Source organism: Nansenia antarctica (genome assembly GCF_963989245.1).
Source record: "Nansenia antarctica genome assembly, chromosome: 16".
In the NCBI taxonomy this organism is placed as follows: domain Eukaryota; kingdom Metazoa; phylum Chordata; class Actinopteri; order Argentiniformes; family Microstomatidae; genus Nansenia; species Nansenia antarctica.
The window spans coordinates 27,236,701-27,258,373 of NC_137686.1; the positions used below are offsets into that span (position 1 = coordinate 27,236,701).

Consider the following 21,673-nt stretch of genomic DNA (forward strand, 5'->3'; position numbering starts at 1 on the left):
CTATCTATCTCTCTATCTATCTATCTATCTATCTATCTACCTACCTACCTATCTATCTATCTATCTATCTATCTATCTACCTATCTATCTATCTCTCTATCTATCTATCTATCTATCTATCTATCTATCTATCTACCTATCTATCTATCTGTCTATCTATCTATCTGTCTATCTATCTATCTATCTATCTACCTATCTATCTATCTATCTCTCTCTCTATCTATCTATCTATCTATCTCTCTATATATCTCTATCTCTCTCTCTCTATCTATCTATCTATCCGTCTATCTATCTATCTATCTATCTACCTATCTATCTATCTATCTCTCTATCTATCTATCTATCTATCTGTCTGTCTGTCTGTCTGTCTGTCTATCTATCTAAAAAATAGTGGACATTGCTGTTGAAAATATATAAATACAAATAAATGAGAACCGTGTAAACATTATGTACAGAGATCAGCATGGTGCAAATAGATCAGATACTATTTACACTATTTACGGTGGTTGTGTTCCATTGGACGTCCTTTTACTGTCACAACAGCTCACACATCTTGCTGTTGTGTTTGCACATGGTTGTACTTTACCCAGCAGACCTCATTCACCAATTGTCTTGAGAGCCATTCGTATTCTGCCACTGTGTATTCTCTGTTTAGGGCCAAATTGCATTCCAATTTGCTTTTGTTTTTTGGGTTGATTCTTTCCAATGTGTCAGGTAATTTTCTTTTTGTTTTCGTATAATTTGGTTTAGTCTAATTGGGGTTTCAGTCTGTTGGCTCAGCGTGTGTTTGTGAACAGAGTCCCAGAACCAGCTGGCTGAGGGGGCATCTCCCTAGAGTCTCTCCGTGGGTAAGGGCTTTGTTGTGGAGCGTGTCGGGGTCACTTTCTTTTAGGTGATTATACAATTTAAATGCTCTCTTTTGAATTGTTATAATTAGTGGGTATCGTTAAAATTCTGCTCCACTGTGCTCGGCATGCAGAGTCGCAATTTGGTGTTGGTCCCATTTTGTAAAATCTTGGTTGGCAAGTGGACCCCATGACCTCACAACCACAGAGGGAAATGGGTTCTATAACGGAGGCCATGTTGATGTTCCTTTTGACGGCGTAAAAAGCCCTTCTTTACTTTGTTGAAGTTACCTGTGGTAACTGCTGTTTAGGCCAATCTCAACTATATCTATCTATCTATCGATCTATCGATCTATCGATCTATCTATCTATCTATCTATCTTTCTACAGTATGTATGTAGGTAGGTAGGTATGTATGAATGGATGGATGGATGGATGTAGGTATGTATATATGTACAGTTGAAGTCGGAAGTTTAGATACACTTAGTTTTTTTCCCCACAGATTTCATGATTAACACTTATAATTCACTATATCACAATTCCAGTGGGTCCTCAGTTGATTGTGTCTTTAAACAGCTTGGAAAATTCCGGAAAATGATGTCATGGCTTTAGAAGCTTCTGATAGGCTAATTGAGTGATTGAGTGAATCGGAGGCGCACCTGTGGATAGATTTTAAGGCCTACCTTCAAACTCAGCGCCTCTTTGTTTGACGTCACGGGAAAATCAAGCCAAGACCTCAGAATTATTTAGTTTTTTAGGTTTTTTTGTCGACCTCCACAAGTCTGGTTCATCCATGGGAGCAATTTCCAAACACCTGAAGGTCCCACGTTCATCTATATAAACACCTGGAGGTCCCACGTTCATCTATATAAACACCTGAAGGTACCACGTTCATCTATATAAACACCTGGAGGTCCCACGTTCATCTATATAAACACCTGGAGGTCCCACGTTCATCTACAAACACCTGAAGGTCCCACGTTCATCTATATAAACACCTGAAGGTCCCACGTTCATCTATATAAACACCTGAAGGTCCCACGTTCATCTATACCATCTTGGGGTAGTGGTGGTCTAGTGGATAGTGAGTTGGACTTGGGATCGGAAGGTTGTGAGTTCAAATCCCGCCTGAAGCCACACCACTACTAGTGTGCCCTTGGGTAAGGCACTTAGCCCTCAGTTACTCCAGGGGGAATGTCCCTGTAATTCGTAATTGTAAGTCGCTTTGGATAAAAGCATCTGCTAAATGGCAAATCTATATAAACACCTCAAGGTACCACGTTCATCTGTATAAACACCTGGAGGTCCCACGTTCATCTGTATAAACACCTGGAGGTCCCACGTTCATCTACAAACACCTGAAGGTCCCACGTTCATCTATATAAACACCTCAAGGTCCCACGTTCATCTATATAAACACCTGAAGGTACCACGTTCATCTGTACAAACAGTAGTACGCGAGTGTAAACACACAGCCGCCATACAGCTCAGGAAGGAGACACTTGGCGGCTGTGGCGCAGGAGGTAGAGGAGCCGCCGTCTAATGATCGCAAGGTTGGCAGATCGGCAGCTCGAGCCCTTGCTGGCCACATGTGGAGGTGTCCTTGGGCAAGACACTGAACCCCAAATTGGTCCCAATGAGCGGGCCGGGCGCCTTGCATGGTAGCTTGCCGCCGTTGGTGTGTGAATGTGTGTGTGAACGGGTGAACGAAAGGCTGTTGTAAAGCGCTGTGGAATAAGGAGCTATATAAGTCAGTCCATTTACCATTACCACATTTACGCGTTCTGTCTCCTAGAGATGAACGTACTTGTGGTGTGAAAAGTCCATATAAATCCCAGAAGAACATGTGAATATGTGATTATGCTGGAGGAAACAGGTAGAAAAGTATTTATATCCACAGTAAAAACAAGTCCAATATCGACATAACACGAGTGGTCGCTCAGCAGGGAAGAAGCCACTGCTCCAAAACCTCCATCAAAAAAAGCCATACTAGTTTGCAACTGCACAAGATCTTACTTTTTTGAGAAATGTCCTCTGGTCTGATGACAACAAAGTCAAGGTATGGAGTGGTCATCGTCACTCAGCCCTGACCTCAATCCTATAGAAAATGTGTGGGCAGAAGTCGGAAAAAGTGTAGGAGGCCGACAAACCTGACTCAGTTACACTAGTTCTGTCAGGAGGAATGGGACAAAATACCTAATATTGTGGGAAGCTTGTGGAAGCTAGGCTACCCGAAACATTTGACCCAAGTTAAACAATTTAAAGGCAATGCTATCAAATACTAACTAAGTGTATGTAAACTTCTGACCCTGGGAATGTGATGAAAGAAATTAAAATCTGAAAAAAACATTCCCTCTACTATTACTCTGACATTTTACATTCTTAAAATAAAGTAGTAGCGATCCTAACTGAAATAAGACGGAAGGGAATATTTATTAGGATTAAATGTCAGGAATTGTGGGGAAAAACGGAGTTTCAATGTGTTTGGCTAAGATGTACTGTATGTAAACATCTTACTTCAACTGTATCTATATCTAGCTATCTAGCTATTTATATATCTGTCGCATTGTGGGTTGTCTTGGTTACAGTTGACATATAGACCTTGTAGTTAATTGCAGTTAATATCTTACATCTTACGCCCTCCCCCACCACATCAGACAGGCCAACACCCTGCCAACATTCAAACAGGCCCTCAAAACCCACCTCTTCAAGCTCGCCTTTACCAGTTAACCCTCTCCCCCATGTGTCCCCAGCACTACCTTAATTGTACTTTCTTTTATTTATTTTCTTAGGTCTTTTCACTTTGTAAAGCATCTTTGAGTCTCCAGAAAAGCGCTATATAAGTCTGATGTATTATTATTACTTATAGGCTACAGTCATATATCATAGGAGAGAGAGTACTCCTATTGGCTAAGGTAATATGTCTTTGGAGAGAGTGTAGCTCCTATAGGCTACAGTCATATATCATAGGAGAGAGACTACCTCCTATTGGCTAAGGTAATATGTCTTTGGAGATAGAGTAGCTCCTATTGGCTAAGGTAATATGTCTTTGGAGATAGAGTAGCTCCTATTGGCTAAGGTAATATGTCTTTGGAGAGAGAGTAGCTCCTATAGGCTACAGTCATATATCATAGGAGAGAGAGTACTCCTATTGGCTAAGGTCATATGTCTTAGCCTGTGAGATTGTGGCCTCTGTGACAATAGAGTTGAATATGGTTCCATTTAGTTCCTTTGATTTTTTTATTTATAATAATAATAATATTTACCATTTGTATTATCTATGTATATTATGTATAATTTTTCTTTTAGACACCTATGAGAAATATTTAGGCTACTGTTCTTGTGAAATGTTGTGAGAGTGCCTGTGCACTCGTATTGCTTTCCAAATGTACAAAAGTAGCTTAAAACGCGTCAGTTCTCGTCAGTTATAATCAAACGGTTTATTTTATTTTTTCCTACGCCTTTCTTGTGACATCCTCATTGTTTTAATAGCCTGTGGTATTTGGAATTAATAATAAAAGAAACCGTTCAGAGATCTCAAGGAACATCAAAGGATGGAGATCTCAATTTACTCTTTCATCTCAATTTCGATGAGTGGCAAAATGGTGTCATTTACTTTAGGACAATACGTCATTTTCATGTGGTTTATTTCACTTGGAGTTTATTTGATTAGGTTGCGATGGAGGACGATTTTGGAAGTATTTTCGGAGTTATTTGGAATGTGCGTAAAGCTGGCGACGCGCAACCAACGGCGGGCAGCAGGTCAACACGTGGTGTTCTAAATTTAGAGCTACAAAGCTGCTGTGCGGTTATAGTCGTCTTTCAGCTCCAATACGAGAATCGATCGGTGTGCCACATTTAAAAGGGAGAGTGGGAACTGTCGAATCGATCAGGCAGCAGCCGTGGGGTCACGCGCCCACCCCTCCCCTCTCCTCTCCTCTCCTCTCCTCTCCCGCGCCACCACGTCTGCACGGCCATGCACAGAAAGAGAGGTACGAGCGAGCGAGGGAGAGAGAGAGACACAGAGAGAGAGAGAGAGACAGAGAGAGAGAGAGAGAGAGAGACAGAGAGAGAGAGACAGAGAGACAGAGAGAGAGAGAGAGAGAGACAGAGAGACACAGAGAGAGAGAGACAGAGAGAGAGAAAGAGAAAAAGAGAAAGAGAGGAAGAGAGAAAGAGAGAGAGAGAGAGAGAGAGAGAGAGAGAGAGAGAGAGAGAGAGAGAGAGAGAGAGAGAGAGAGGGAGAAGAGAGAGGGAGAGAGAAATAAAAGTGAGCGACATGTTTAGATCCCATTGACGATCCATCATTTAGGCCAGAAAAACCAACAGACGGGCGCGCTGCGGCCTGACGCGGAGGTCAAGAACACATTAAACGCATTTGAGTTTATTGGCCCCGTGCGGTGCAATGAGTTAGTTGAGTAAGAGAGCGCCTCTAATGCACGTGTGAATCAAGTCGGTAGCCTATACTAGAATGTACAGTATAGTCTTATTATATCATCCCTATACTGTACAGTGGACATGGGGACAGAGCTTTTGCTCGAGTTCATTCGCCTCGGTAGGCTATAGCAATCACTTTCACTGATCACAGACAGCCTCACAACGTCTCTGATGGTGATTGGAAGAATTGGAAGAATTGTTTAAATGTTAATTGGCTTGATAATGTGAGATAATGCTTCTAAACTGGACTCTTGCTCTGAAATCATGCTCTCCTGACTCGGGTATTTAAAGGCCTGTTCTGTTCTCGGTTCACGGCGCTGTCCGAGGTGCTGAATCTGTTGCTATTTTGTTTCCCCCCAAGTTAGTTCATTCATGCTGCTATTCCCCCCCCCTTTTAGGCTACAACATGGGTTCGTTCGTTATAGGCTATCATCAATAACCTTTGATCAAGAGGGAGGGTGTATTTTAATTGTTGGCTATGCACTTAGCGAGAAAGAAGAGTCAATACGTTACGATTTCATGGCTATAGTTCTTATAGTTGGAAAGAAGGGAGGAGGAGGAGGGGGAAAGGATAACATCTTACCGGCTAACCGAAGTGCGGACATCCGTTGAAACTCCGGCTCCTGTAGCCACTTCCACATCCTCCTAAAGGTCTCCCGTCCGGACTTGAGTTTACTCCAGGGCTTGGGGTTCCGGAGAAGGTCCGACAGGGTTCCCTGCGACCGACACAAGATCCGTTGGGCGAATATCGCCTGGGGGATGGAGTAGCGCTTCAACTCGGCGGTGATCCTCTGAGCCACCTCTTTCGTGTTGATCTCCTCCGCCTGCCCCCCGCCCGACCCCCCGCCCCCCTGGCCCCCCGGCCCGGGACCCCCGCCGTGCCTCTCCCGCTCCGCCAGCATCGCCGCCGCCGCCCCGTTGGCTTGGGAGTGGAGGTGATGGCCGTGCGGGTGGTGGTGGTGGTGCATGCCGTTGAGGTTGGAGATCATGCCGTGTCCGACCCCGTGGCCTCCTAAACTCCTGGCCAGGTGCTCCTGGTCGCTCCGGGACAGCATCGCGGCGTGGGACTCGAAGCCCGTCACCACGGGGGAGATCATCTTGGCGTCGCTGGGACCGTAGGCCGAGAGCGACTGCTGCTGCTGGGAGTTGTGCAAAGAGCCCAGGCCGTTGGAGAGGGGAGAGAGGGACCCGTGGCCGCCCAGGCTGGACACGGACATCTCTTTGGGGTAGTGGCCGTAGAGGTTCCCCATGGACGCCGCCAGACCCCGATGGTCGTCCCTCATCAGCGTGAAGCTGCCGCTGACGTTCCCCGCGGACAGCCGCTGGTGGGCGGCGGCGTGGTGGTGAGAGTGCACCGGGTGATGGGGGTGGTGGAACTTGTCGGACACCGTGGAGATGGGAGGCAGGTGCTGCAGAGGGGTCAGGTTGGTGTACGTGTTGCTGAAGCTCACGCCGCCGGACTCGCACATGCTCATGGCCGGGTGGAGGTGACCGGAGAGCGAGGAGGGGTCCGTCCGGTAGTCCCCGCCGGTGCTCTCCAGGATCGAGGCCATGCTGGAGACCATCGCCGACCGCGCGCCGTGCGCGTGAGACACCAGGTTCCGGTGGGAAGAGGCGGAGGACAGCGACTGACGGGAGCTCATCAGGTCTCCCCCCGCCTGCGCGTGCGAGGAGGAGACACCGTGGAGGTTGCCAAGGTTTTCCATCGTGAGTTCCATCGCTGGAAAGAATTATATCTTTCCCTCAATCCCACCTCCCTCCCCTCTCCCTTCTCCCTCCCTCTCCCTCTCCTCTCTCCCTCCCTCTTCCTCCTCCTCCTCCTCTCGCTCTTTTCAACCCACGCTGCTCAAAAAGACAGAGACAGAGGCGCGCGTTATTCGTCCCCTCTCTCGCCACTCCTGGAGCGATAATATTAATAACCAAACGATTTCAAAGCCATGCAATCCATTGATTAGAGTTCTTGATGTCCAGTCAATCCAACATGGTTTTGTAGGTCACTTGTGATGTTGGTCCATGCAGGGAAGGTAAATAACGTCCATCTCCTTGTCTACGTTTGGCTGCATGCATGCACACGGGGTGTCCTGTGAATAGGAGCTGCTCTATATCTCATCCCTTGTCCAACAGCGCTTCACTGAGAACTGGCTGAGCCGCGTGTCAGTGTGTATGGGAGCGCGCGCACGCACCCCCTCCTCCTGCATGTGTATTTAAAATATCGGGTGCGCGCATGCTGCTCCCGCGCGTGCATGTGAATTCTCTCCCAGACCCGAACTGTGTGTGTTGAGTATGAAGGAGGAGATGGAAGACATGGACATGGTGTGTGTGTGTGTGTGTGTGTGTGTGTGTGTGTGTGTGTGTGTGTGTGTGTGTGTGTGTGTGTGTGTGTGTGATAGAGAGAGAGAGAAGAGGAGAGGAGAGGAGAGGAGAGGAGAGGGGGGTGTTATCATATTATGTTAACGTACAATTTCAAAACTGGTGTCATAACCAACGGACGCACCACCACCACATCGGGTTGAATTCACATTTTGGGCGCAAGTGCACTTTACAGATAAACTTTTGTTTTCCCACGGAGTGAATGGTTTTGCATTTATGCGCTTAGTGATAAACCTGGTCGATGTATTGACTGACAGAGATTAATGATGTGCCCTGACCCGGTTAGGGGGGGTGGGGGGGGGGGGGGGGGGAGGAGGTCAGAAAGTTAGGATCCTAGCATGCTGGAGGAGGAGGTGGAGGAGGAGAGGAAAGGAGGAGGAGGAGGAGGAGGAGGAGAGGAAAGGAGGAGGAGGAGGAGGAGGAGGAGGAGGAAAGGAGGAGGAGGAGGAGGAGGAGAGGAAAGGAGGAGGAGGAGGAGGAGAGGAAAGGAGGAGGAGGAGAGGAAAGGAGGAGGAGGAGGAGAGGAAAGGAGGAGGAGGAGGAGAGGAAAGGAGGAGAGGAAAGGAGGAGGAGGAGGAGGAGAGGAAAGGAGGACTCCTCCTGGAGGAGGAGGAGGGGAAAGTCTCCTTTTTCGGATGGAGGTGTGTGCTTTGTGTCTTTTGAAGTTCATTTCTTGGACTTCGGAAGTTCGAATTCTGAAGTTCACTCACTTTATATCGAGCATGCTTGCTGAATTGGTTCAACCCAAAGAAATGGGATATAGATATACAGTATATAGAGGCCTTACAGTATAGGCTATAGTCCATGTCTATATGCTAACGGTGCAATCATGTCATTTGTGCATCAGTTTCTGGACTTTTAAATTCATGATAGCCGTTGATATAACTGATCAATGCGTCATGGGCTATTGGTTCATCTCTCTTACCCCCATCAGAACCAACATATAAGCTGCTGGTTTCACTCGTGCAAACACCGTGGAGCCCGCGTTGTTGTTGTTTGAATTACGGATTGTACCTTTAACCTTTTATTAAGACGCTCCTTCTGTTAGATTCTATTAGATGTTCTTAACTGTTCCTCTGGCGCTACAGGGAGTTAATTGTTTTCAAATATGTATACAGGCTATTCACTGGAGAAGGATATTTTCGAGGACAGACTGGTAAAGCTCATCTTTATTTGATGCCGTGTTATTACCTCCCCACAGACCCGTTGCTTATTATATTGCATTATTATTTTAGACGATAAAATGAATCAATTGTCGTTTTTTTTATTATTATCATTATTATTATTATTATTATTATTATTATTATTTTAAATCAACGATTTAGGCTATTAGTTTGTCTATATTATAAGGTACCATTATTATTGTCAAGGTAACAATAGCTTCAGTTTGTGAGTAATGTTTCTCCGATTGATGCCTGCAGTGATAGCCCGTTTCCCTGAGGGGCTGTGACTGGATGCTATAGTGGCCTAAACGGTCAGATGTTTCTTAATTTCTCCCGTCGCACACGTGTAGCCTATAAAGGCAAAAAGACAGTGGTTGAACGTGTCTCCCTAGGTTACTGTCCCTCTATTGATGACCACCGCTATCGGAAATAAATTACCATTGGGGGGTAGCCGAAGGATCGGTTAGCTGGGCCGGCACGGCGGCTCGCCACCCGGGGTATTGGCCGGTAGTGATGGATGTCCACTAACCGCTCGTCTGCCCAACTCACACGGCCAATATACTAACCATTTGCCGTGTGTGTGTGTGTCTGTCTGTGTATGTGTGTGTGTGTGTGTGTGTGTGTGTGTGTGTGTGTGTGTGTGTGTGTGTGTGTGTGTCTGTGTGTGTGTGTCTGTGTGTGTGTGTCTGTGTGTCTGTGTGTCTGTGTGTCTGTGTGTGTGTCTGTGTGTGTGTGTGTGTGTGTGTGTGTGTGTGTGTGTGTGTGTGTGTGTGTGTGTGTGTGTGTGTGTGTGTGTGTGTGTGTGGAAGTTGTGGAAGTTGTGGATCACGATAGACTTCAACCTGCCCAGCCGTAAACCGTGACGGACCTGTTGGATTTTGGATGTATCGAACATATCTGTGCTAAATGTGGCGTCAGACACAATGAAAGGACGTGAAAATTCAACAAGTAGCTAGTAGGCCCAGTGATGCATACATGTTTAATCTCATGTCCACAATTAAACACATTTTGGTGGGGTTATGTATAGGCCTAAATGTAGACTGTGTATTTCTATCACACAAATCGTATCGATTATCTGAACAGGAATGTTGACCGCCATCCATGGCAAAAAGGCCTACACGGGCTATTTTTAACAATGTTCCGTTTAATTATTTTTTTACATCAAAAATGTTTTATTTGACAGTCCACAGTATCTCATAACACCACATTCAACCAACAGGCTACACCACATCACGTTTCACATCTCATATCTGTCGTGGACATGCATACTATAGATCATAAGAGTAATGTAAGAACAGTGATATGATATGTATATAAGTAGCCTATTGCCTTTCTTCTGATTTGTGTTGGTCTTAATTTAACGGGATGAACATATTAAGTGATACTGGTAATTAGTGAGTCCATAACATTTTAAACCGTTTTCGTTTTCGTTTGCTCTTGAATTTTGGACAATGACTTCCAGTGACAGTGAAGCCCTTGGGCCTTGTGTTTACCAGACAGACGTATGTATACACGTTAGATAAGGCCATTTGTTTGATCTGTTTCTCCTATAAGACGCTAGCCGACGTTGATTCGGTCAGAAACATTCCAAAGCTACAAGTTTGGCTTTGTTATAGCCTATATATTATTATTATTATTTTTTAGCATAGACCCTTATAAAGTAAAGTATAAAGTATTAAATAAGGAGTGACGGTATTTAGTTGAAAATATCAAGTGATTCATAGCCTACTTTCCGATATTTATCAACAAAACCGTAACCGAAGATTTCATGAAATGCATTTTTCAATGTGTTACTTTCAAACCTGTCGGTTTGTATGAAAATATATTAACATCTAATAATTATAGGACCTCCAAACAATAATACTGCGAGGGTTAGGAAGTTGACAGGAAAATAGACAAATGGGAAATACTAAATATGTCTTATATGCCTATAGCACTTCGAATTAATTTAGGCTAGGCTACTGAATGTTTGGATGTTAATGATGTTTTGGATTTCTTTTATAACTGTTACAATTGATTATAAAGGTTGGCTTTGAACGTATCTGCTTGGGTTTGTTGTGTTGATCCCTGCTTTCTGCCACAGGTATTGAATGAGGCAGGAGAAATATAAACACTATCAATGTCATACAGAGAGAGCTCAGCATGGAAGGACTGATCATCCAGTGTGATTGTGATCAGAATGATAGTTTCTACCATGTTTTGAAGCAATTGCATTGTTTACAAACAAATGGATTACATTAATCATATTTTGGGGTTATCTGATTGGGTTAGACACTTGAACTAAACTCATGACGTATTATAATAATTATAACAATATTATCATAAGTCTCCGAACAGACCGTTTTCAAAAGGCAGGAAATGTAATTATTGTTGATGAAAATAAATGTTCCTCAGAAGTACTGTAGCCATAGGTTCGAAATTATCTTGGTTTTGTATAGAAAGTTATTAGGCAACTCGTGAGCTTAGAATGATAAGGTTCTATCTCCGTTTAGAATGAGAAGGTTCTATCTCCGTTTAGAATGAGAAGGTTCTATCTCCGTTTAGAATGAGAAGGTTCTATCTCCGTTTAGAATGATAAGGTGCTATCTCCGTTTAGAATGAGAAGGTTCTATCTCCGTTTAGAATGATAAGGTTCTATCTCCGTTTAGAATGATAAGGTTCTATCTCCGTTTAGAATGATAAGGTTCTATCTCCGTTTAGGGCAGTTCAGAGATATTGAGCGTCAACGTTTTTACATTCCATTATGTTCTGTGAGATGGAACCTTTGTATTTTATGAATTACTAACTCAAAAATGTCAACATTATAAAAATAACACCACACAGGCATTAATAAACACCTAATGGATCAGATTATGTCAAGTAAAAAAACTCAATTTTGACAAAAAAATGGAGATAGAACCTTATAATTCTGACGTCACGAACTGTTAGATTAGAACCATTCTTGGACAACATCCATCTTGGAGACATAAAATGTGATGATTTCTCCAAGTTTCTCAAATTGATTTCTTCGGTCAATTTATTGACCAAGTCCTATGCACTTCAATCTCCGTCATGCTTATTTCTAAACAGCTGAACAGTCCCTTATTCCATCTGAAATCTATTTGAGTTATTTTAGCCAAGCACGGGAATTTATAAAAATTGTCCTTGCATGAAAGCACGTGAGGAGAGGAGGAGAGGAGGCCTATACAGAGTGTGATTTGGGAGAGACAATTAATGTAAAGTAATGACGATTAATTATGACTTTCACATATTTTATCATCTTGTGAACATATAAGCTATAAGTCCTATGATGTTATATATATATGATATGAGGTTTTCATCAAACAGAGGAGTGTTGGGGTCGGGTTGGATGTTAAATAAGTGTTGCGTTGCTCAGGGATGAATAGGCTACATAGGCTACATATCGGCTCCTTTCGATACGATTGATAATCAATAGCCGGTGAATAGACATCCAAAGGTTGTTGAATGGATCTGTTTTAGGTAAACAACTAATGATTTATTTGAATAACTGCTACATTCCTTAGATAAAGGATGTATGATAGAGTCTCAGCTAAGCAAGAAGAATGTTATTCGATAATCTAATACAAATATTTCTAGGTCTATATTTCTTTTCTAAATAATACATTCAAAATTCAAAAGATTAAGAAAAAAGACGTTACTGCACTTTAAATGACACAATCCAACAACTTGTTTCATTACAGGTTGATTTTGTTTACATATTTATCTCAATGTAAAAAGGCTTTTTCTGTTCAACACAACATATTGTTTGGTATAATTATTAATCATTATTTTCATTAATAATGAATGATTTGAATTATTATATGAACTAAATAGCAATTGTTGCAGCCTCCTAGTTACGCCCTGGTATATAGCCTATTCTAAGGCCGTTTTTTCTATGATTTATTTTGATAATTTGCAGGGGATGTGATATTACGAATTATTACTTAATTGGGCAGTGAATCATAAAAGCCCCTTTAAACTTCGTTTAGGAATTCGTTATCAAAACAGTATCGGTTTGTCTCTCTATTCTGCAGAAACAACAATAGACCTTCAAATAAACTGATTATGTATAGACTGTGTGTGTGTGTGTGTGTGTGTGTGTGTGTGTGTGTGTGTGTGTGTGTGTGTGTGTGTGTGTGTGTGTGTGCGCGCGTGTGCGTGTGTGTGTGTGTGTGTGTGTGTGTGTGTGTGTGTGTGCCTGTGCCTGTGCGTGCGTGGGTGCGTGCTTGTATGTGTAGCCTATGTTAAAGTTGTAATGTTATATTTTCAGAATTAATTTCACAATTACCGGTATATCATATCATCATTATAATCGTCAGATATTAAATTGCCGGATGTTGGTTGATATGTAAATATAAAAAAAAAAATAAAACGACAAAAAGCACAATTAAATCGTATGAGGCCCAGTAAACGTGCACGTGGACGCGTTGCTAATTTCAGATGATCGAATGTCTCTGTGATTCTCTAGCTCTCATGTTGTCATACCAACCCCATCACCTTCTGTCACCCAGCCATCCATCCATCCATCCATCCACTCACTTATCGATCTGCGGAATGACTGATGTATCGATTGATTCATTGATTGATTGTGATGTGAAATATCCCCAATCCAATCATTGCAGTAATACATTTCCCGGCCTGGACGTAATTCTACGTTGATTTAGAAATTAGATATAATTTCTACAACTTTTTGTTTGTTTGTTTGTTCTGCCATATGATCCATTTCCTCTATTGCCGTTTGCCAGCTTACGTTTTAGCTTTTCTTTTTTATAATATCCCGACCTAACTGAGTTACTACTGAGTAAGGATTTAGTCAAAAACATTTTATTGAACAAAAAACAACACAAACACATTACATCACTTGGCAACACATCAAAATCAGTATATACCCACATATATCACAACATATTGAACCATCCAGTTGGAAATCAAAACAAGGAAAGGAAAAAACAAATGAGAAATTGAGTATCAAAAGCAATAATATCACTAGTAGGCCTCCAACACAGGGTTTGGGGTGCTTCTCAGATAGAAAAATATATTGTTAGGGGTGACCACCGTCGTTGAACAACCTGGTCTCACACGGCAGACGTCAGAATTCGACGTCTGTCCATCGCAGCCAAACGTCGAATTCTGACGTGAGATTGGGGTAGCTCGTTCTGAAAGCGCAGGGGTGCGCCTGTTATGTGCGCCTGTCGGGGCTTCTCTCGGGATTATTCCATTTTGAATTGCACTTGCATTAATTAGTTAGGCCACATTTAGGGTTATGGTTAGGGTTAGGGTTAGGGTTAGGATTAGGGTTAAGGTTAGGGTTAGGGTTAGGGTTAGGGTTAGGATTAGGGTTAAGGTTAGGGTTAGGGTTAGGGTTAGGGTTAAGGTTAAGGTTAGGGTTAGGGTTAGGGTTAGGGTTAGGGTTAAGGTTAGGGTTAGGGTTAGCCCGACAGGCGCACATAACAGGCGCACCCCTGGGTTAGGGTTAGGGTTAAGGTTAGGGTTAGGGTTAGGATTAGGTTAGGGTTAGGGTTGCGTTGAAAGAGGTCTGTCCTTAAATTTTAGACTTAGACCTTAGACTTTTTACATTTTGTTCAAACTTTAGAACCTGTTCAGGACATTTCCTTCATTGCAAACATTTCTAGTCGTAACATCCAGTGTTCAAACTTCTGGAATCACGATGTTAAAACATGAACAGATAATTAATACAAACACTCTCTATATAGAATATAGCATGTGCTGATTCCTGACATGTTTGTTACTAATATCTTGTTTATTTACTGAAAATACACTCGAATAAAACTCCCACAACCTTTAGAGCCACTGGGGCACTGGTTGCTAAGTAACAGAGGGAGAGATGGATTGAGACGAAATAGTCGATCAATTCTACAGGAAGGTGTGTGTGTGTGTGTGTGTGTGTGTGTTCATGTGTGTGTGTGTGTGTGTGTGTGTATGTGTGTGTGTGTGTGTGTGTGTGTGTGTGTGTGTGTGTGTGTGTGCACGAGTGCACATGCACACTTATACTTGTGTGGGCATGCATGTGTGCGCTTATTTTCGCTATGAGTTTGCTTGTGGACGCGCTCATGTGTGCGCGCTTCTGCATGCACGTGAGCAGGGGAAGGGACAGGGATGGTGTGTGGGGGGGGGAATGGGGTGATGGAGGGAGGGAGGGAGGGAAGGAGAGAGGTTCTCAGATAGAGAGTGTGTTTAGAATGATAAATGATCGTGCATTCTTTCTTTAACAGCAGTTAAAAGTGTATTTTGAGAAAATCATATCAAAATGTTGAGATAGATACATAGATAGATAGATAGATAGATAGATAGATAGATAGATACATAGATAGATAGATATATAGATAGATACATAGATACATACATACATACATACATACATACATACATACATACGTACATACATACATACATACATACATACATACGTACATACATACATACATAGATAGATAGATACATACATACATAGATAGATACATAGATACATACATACATACATACATACATACATACATAGATAGATAGATAGATACATACATAGAGACACATAGATAGATACATAGATACATAGATAGATAGATACATAGATACACTGCGATTAGGATATCCTCCTCTCATGCTATTCTATTTCTACAGGTCAGAGGTCATGCTGAGTCTCTCCAGGGGATAATGTGTTTGATCCTCATCATCCTGTAGTTTGGGGCGATATGGAGGGAAGCTCTTATCTCCTCCATGCAGAGGCAGAGCCAGGACGGTCAGATAGCCTGTTGGTGCTGGGAGGGGGACCATCGATCCTGTTCTTAACCCTGTGTGTGTGTGTAGCGTACAGGCCTTTGTTCCAACCCAGCATGAACACACTCCTCCTGACGACAACGAATCAACTGATCATCAAGTCCTTGATGATGTGAATCCGGTGTGGTCGTACTGGGCAGAAACCAAAGTCTGACTCTGAGGTCATGTTCTCACATGAAAGTCTGAATCGAGACCCGGAGCAAGTGGATGAGTTTGCAACATTGTTGCATACATTATTTCTCTGATTTGCGTTCTCACAGCCCTTTATACTGTATAAACGAAGTAACATACGCAATCGAAGCGACAGACGTGGTAGTTGATTGGTCTGAAAATTTGAAAATTGCCCGTTCGTCCCGCTCTTATCCAGATCAACACGCGTGCGCTGTTGTTTTCCTATGGACAGCATCGATGCGTCGTTTCTAACCGGAGCGAAACCACCCTTTTCAAGCGGAGCATGCGTCGGTTGTTTGCTCCGGGAGCGACTTCGAATGTGCGTTCTCACAGCTCCAAACGACGCAGAGCAAAAGCGAATTTTATCCTAAACTCCGATTCCAAGGGAAGCAAATGTCCTAGTGAGAACACACCCTGAATATACCCTTTGGGTGTCCTGGACCAGAGTTGAAGAGTTCTGCTGCTCTCCTCTCAGTAAGATATGGCACAGCCGGGTGAGTGTGAACTGATTTGTGTAAACGCAACAGTGAAGTATCGCTGTCCACCATTCTCACATGAACACACACATTTCGTTTGTGACGACCGTGACTCTTTCCGAAAGAGTGCTCTGCTTGTTTGTGGATAACAAATGAATCACATAGTTACAGTATGTTACAGTAAGAATCCAGGTGTTCCAGATTTCAAATCACTACGGGCCGGTTTCACAGACAAGGCTTAAGCCTAATCCTAGACTAAAAAACATCTTCAATGGAGATTTTACATTGAAAGTGTGATTTAGTCCAGGACTAGGCTTAAGCCTTGTCTCTGAAACCGGCCCTACATGTACTATATGTCTGTGCACTAGCTCATTGTAGAGGGGGGTCAGTACATACAACATGTTAACACTAGAGCAGCCGTGCCTATTTTACCTACCTTATAAGAGCCGCCTCGGGGGTCAAATGACCATAGTCTTTACAATGGGAAGCTGCTACTTACACGCAACGACCACTAGTTGGTGCGTCTTCTAAATTAGCCTGCCTCCTACAACAGAAAAACTAGCAAAATAGCTTTATAACCAGCTTATCCTGAGGTGATTTTGTGAAAATGTAAGGATACTGGGTGGTAGAACACCACATATCTAGGAAAAGTCCTAGATATGTGAAAGGAGGGTCCTGAAATGTGATCGAGTGCAAAGATACATACAACCTTTTTTACTCACCAGGTCAAATGACCTTACCCTACCCGTGGCTGTTCCGGTGTTAAGTAGACAAACAAAATGTCAGGTTTTCCTACATTCCCGACCACCCCAATATTCTCACCGTATCCCAGCGTCCTCTCCGCCCTGACGCGCTTCCCTCCGGGTCTCCGACAATGGGAGGCAGAGAAATATGCCTGTTTCATACACGCTATCGATTTTGCCCACGAACAAAGACAGACTGAGAGAAATGGAGGGAGAGAGAGAGAGAGGGAGGGAGGATGGGGGGGTGTGGTGGTGGTGATGGGGGGGGGGGAGAAAATGAGAGCGATCAAGCATGCTTGCATTTTGTAAATTTTTCTTCCTTTCGAAAGTCACATAGATCTTTTGTTGGGGCACATACGTATACTGTTAAGCTTATGAAGAAATATGAAGGAACTGTATATTGTATTGCCTTGATTTAAGCTCTCAGCATATGGCTTTTCAATAGACAAAAATCTGTCAGGAAAAATAACAGGCGGGTTTGTTAAAAAAATGGTGGAGAGAGGGAGAGAGGGGAGAGAGAGAGGGAGAGAGAGTGAGGGAGAGAGAGAGAGCGAGGGAGAGAGAGAGGGAGAAGGACAGAGAGAGAGAGACAGACAGACAGAGAGAGAGAGAGTGACAGAGAGAGAGAGAGGGAGAGGGAGAGAGGGAGAGAGAGAGGGAGAGAGAGAAAGAAAAGAGAGAAAGAGATGGGAAGAGAGAGAGAAGTAGAGAGATATGGAGAGAGAGAGAGTGAGAGAGTGTTGGGCTGGTGTTAAGGTGATTAGTCTGGTGGGTTGGCGATAGAGAGAGTTGATCAATAACCTATCGATTTCCTCAGGAGAGTGTCAGGGGGATAGTGGGAAAGAGAGAGAAGGAGGGAGGGAGGGAGGGGGGAGAGGGGGGAGGGGGGAGGGGGGAGAGCGGATAGGGAGGGAGTGGGCCCTGGGATGACTTTTAAAAATCCTTTACTCTGCTGATGACAAATAACCTGGAGGAGAGAAGGAAGACGCTCCTCTGCTCACACACACACACACACACACACACACACACACACACACACACACACACACAGAAATACACACACAGAAATACACACACACACACATAGAAACACACACACATAGAAACACACACACATAGAAACACACACACACACACACATAGAAACACGCATGCACATACACACACACTCACACACACACACACACACACACACACACACACACACACACAGAGAAACACACACACATAGAAACACACACACACACACATAGAAACACACACACACACACACATAGAAACATAGAAACACACACACATAGAAACACACACACACACACACACATAGAAACACACACACACACACACACACATAGAAACACACACACACATAGAAACACACACACACACACACACACACACACACATGCACACACATAGAAACACACACACACACACACACGCATGCACACACATAGAAACACACACACACAGAAACACATACACACACTCACACACACACACACATAGAAACACACACACACACACCAGGGATGTGTGGTCAGGGGTGGGTCATACTCACAGTAAAAAAAAAAAGAATAATTAAATAAAATAAATATTACGATTCTTCTCAGGTCCTCGGAGATGTGGACACCCAGAAATGTGAAGCTGGGAACACGCTCACCTCCATCTCAGTGGTGCAGATAGGGGCGTGGACACAGACCCCTGGTTTACACAATGATCTTGGTGTATTTGTTGTAAGTCGCTTTGGATAAACGTGTCCGCTAAATGCCATAAATGTAAAAAAAAATATATATACTATGTCATGTCATCTGAACATGTCTATGTCATGTCATCTTTACATGTCTATGTCATGTCATCTGAACATGTCTATGTCATGTCATCTTTACATGTCTATGTCATTTGATTGTTGAAATTCCAATATCACTATGTGATGACATCACGTATGGAGGTGCCTGAGTGAGTAAATCGAAAGTAAATCGAAATAAATAAATGTCATTTAGCTGACGCTTTTATCCAAAGCTACCTACATTGCATTGAGTGCATACATTTGTCAGTGTACATGGTCCCAGCGGGAATCGAACCCACAACCTAAGCGTTGTCAGCACCACGCTCTCCCACTGAGCCACAGGTATCGCATAGTGGTGACGTTTAGATTACTACGGTGAACTGGTTTAACGTACAATGATGTATTAGAACGTTTTCTCCCCCGTATATAAGTGTTAGGCCTCTTTGCAGAAGGGGCAGCAGAAATCATTCTCTCTGCTTCCAGGAGAGAGAGAGTCTCTATTGAGCTCCATGCAGTGCAGGTGCCTAGCAGACCACGACCTCATAGGATTCCTCTATCGAGATCCAAACATTCACTGGAGCAACCATTGACGAATACTCCCTCTCACTCTCACACAACCTCCACCACCACCTCCCTCTCTCCCCCCTCCCCTCTCTCTCCCTCCCCTCCCCCCCTCTCCCCCCTCCCTCCCCCCTCTCCCTCCCTCCCCCCCTCCCTCCCCCCTCCCCCCCCCCCTCCCTCCCCCCCCCCTCCCTCTCCTCCCTCTCTCCCTCCCCCCCTCTCTCCCTCTCTCCCCCTCCCTCCCTCCCTCCCCCTCCTCTCTCCCTCTCTCTCTCCCTCTCTCCCTCCCTCTCTCCCCCTCTCTCCCTCCCTCCCCCTCTCTCTCCCTCCCTCCCCCTCTCTCTCCCTCTCTCCCTCCCCCTCTCTCCCTCCCTCCCCCTCTCTCTCCCTCTCTCCCTCCCCTCTCTCCCTCTCTCCCTCACCCCTCTCCCTCTCTCCCCCGGGCCCCTGACAGCTCGGAGCAGCTCTCTTAGTATTCCAAACAGACCGATCAGGGGAAAACTATTAATAAACATCCGATACAGTGGAGCTGATGACATCACTCAATCCACAGGCAGCGAAGATGACAGCCCGCGCAGTGCATGTGTGTGTGGGGGCGCGCACGTGTGTGTGTGTGTGTGTGGGGGGGGGGGGGGGCGCGCACGTGTGTGTGTGTGTGTGGGGGGAGAGCGCGCACGTGTGTGTGTGTGTGTGGGGGGGAGCGCGCACGTGTGTGTGTGTGTGGGGGCACGCACGTGTGTGTGTGTGTGTGTGTGGGGGGGGGGTTGCGTGTGTGTGCGTGTACATGTGTGTGTTGGGGGGGGTTGGGGGTGGGGGTGCGTGTGTGTGTGTGTGCGTGTACATGTGTGTGTGTGGGGGGCGTGTGTGTGTGGTGTGTGTGTGTGTGTTTGGGGGGGCGTGTGTGTGTTTGCATGCATGCATGCCTGCCTGCCTGTGTGTGTGCATGCGTCTGTAGGCGTTATGACGTCGTTTGTATTTCTCCCCGATGTAAGATGAACCAGGCATTTGGGGACAGGGGACAGGGGGGGGTCAGAGTTGAAAGGTGAGGATTGTGGGCGGGGGGTCAGAGTTCAACAGTCCCAGTTAAAAGTACCTCAGAGGCCCCGAGGAGGAGGCTGGGTGTGGAGGTAATAGCCGAGAGGATTGACTATTGAACAACCCATCATGTTTATTGTCAGCCTGCCAACCGGAAGTCTTTTACTGGCCTCTGGTTTAATTGGGGGACCAGAGACACACTGAGACAGAGGGGGTCAGGAAAGGACAGGGGGCGGTGCGTTCGTTCGTTCGTTCCCTGCGTCGGAATAACACCGCGCACTTCCCCTTCCCCGTAAATCACAACCTCACAACCCGCACGACACTCTCTCTCCGGCGGAGGAAGCCCGTGGATTGGACGGAGGGGAGTGATGGATTCCGCCGTGCGTTTTTAGCGCCGGGTGCTAACGGCGCTCACGTCGCTCACATGGCCATTATCGTTAGGATTTCTGCTGAGTTCAGGTCTTTTTTTTTTTTTTTGCTGCTGCTTTTTTTTTCTCGCACAATGGGAGAGATTGTTTCAGACCGTCTGGTGTGTGTGTGTGTGTGTGTGTGTGTGTGTGTGTGTGATGTGTGAGGGATGGGGGGGGTGTCAGAGGAGAGATGGAGGCTTAGCTAACCCCTCCGCCCCCCCTGTCCCCCGCCCAAACCCCCCACGCCATCTTCAGTGTTAATGGGGATAATAATACAGCCCCAGTATGGTTGGGGCCCCACCTTGGTCCAATGTCCAGTCTCTCTCTCTCTCTCTCCTTCTTTCCCTCTCTCCCTCTCTCTCTCTCTCTCTCTCTCCCTCTCTCCCTCTCTCTCTCTCTCTCACTCTCCTTTCCTCTCTCTCTCTCTCTCTGTCCCTCTCTCTCTTCCTATCTCTCTCTCTCTCTCTCTCTTCCTATCTCTCTCTTTCTCTCTCTCTCCTGTCCCCATGGTGATCCCAGAGTCTCCCATCCCTCAATCCCCTCCCACTCCTTCCTTTTTTTCCTTTGCATCACTCCTCCTCCTCCTCCTCCTCCTCCTCCTCCTCCTCCCTCTCATCTGTCTTCCAACCATTCTCTCCCCTTTCTCTGTCCTTGTCTCATCCCCTGTTCCACACCCCTCCCCTCCCTCCTCCCCCCGCCCTCTCCATACCTCCATAACTCCGCCCCCACCTCCGCCTCTCCCTCTCTCCCTCTCACTCTCTCTCCCTCTCTCTCTCCCTCTCTCTCTCTCTCTCCCTCTCTCTCCCTCTCTTTCTCCCTCTCTCTCTCTCTCCCTCTCTTTCTCCCCTCTCTCACTCTCTCTCCCTCACTCTCTCTTC

At 45.0% G+C, this 21,673-nt stretch overlaps 1 protein-coding gene across 1 annotated transcript in view; it reads right to left on the minus strand.

Moving 5' to 3' along the window:
- Positions 1 to 7,000, minus strand: part of LOC308171424 (hepatocyte nuclear factor 6-like) — a gene marked incomplete at both ends in the record, with an annotated part of 20,422 nt that extends 13,422 nt beyond the window's left edge. The window contains one exon of the mRNA XM_080546267.1: positions 5,866 to 7,000. Coding sequence (XP_080402393.1) covers positions 5,866 to 7,000 — 1,135 coding nt within the window. The remainder of the gene's footprint in view (positions 1 to 5,865) is intronic.
- Between the last annotated feature and the right edge of the window lie 14,673 nt (positions 7,001 to 21,673).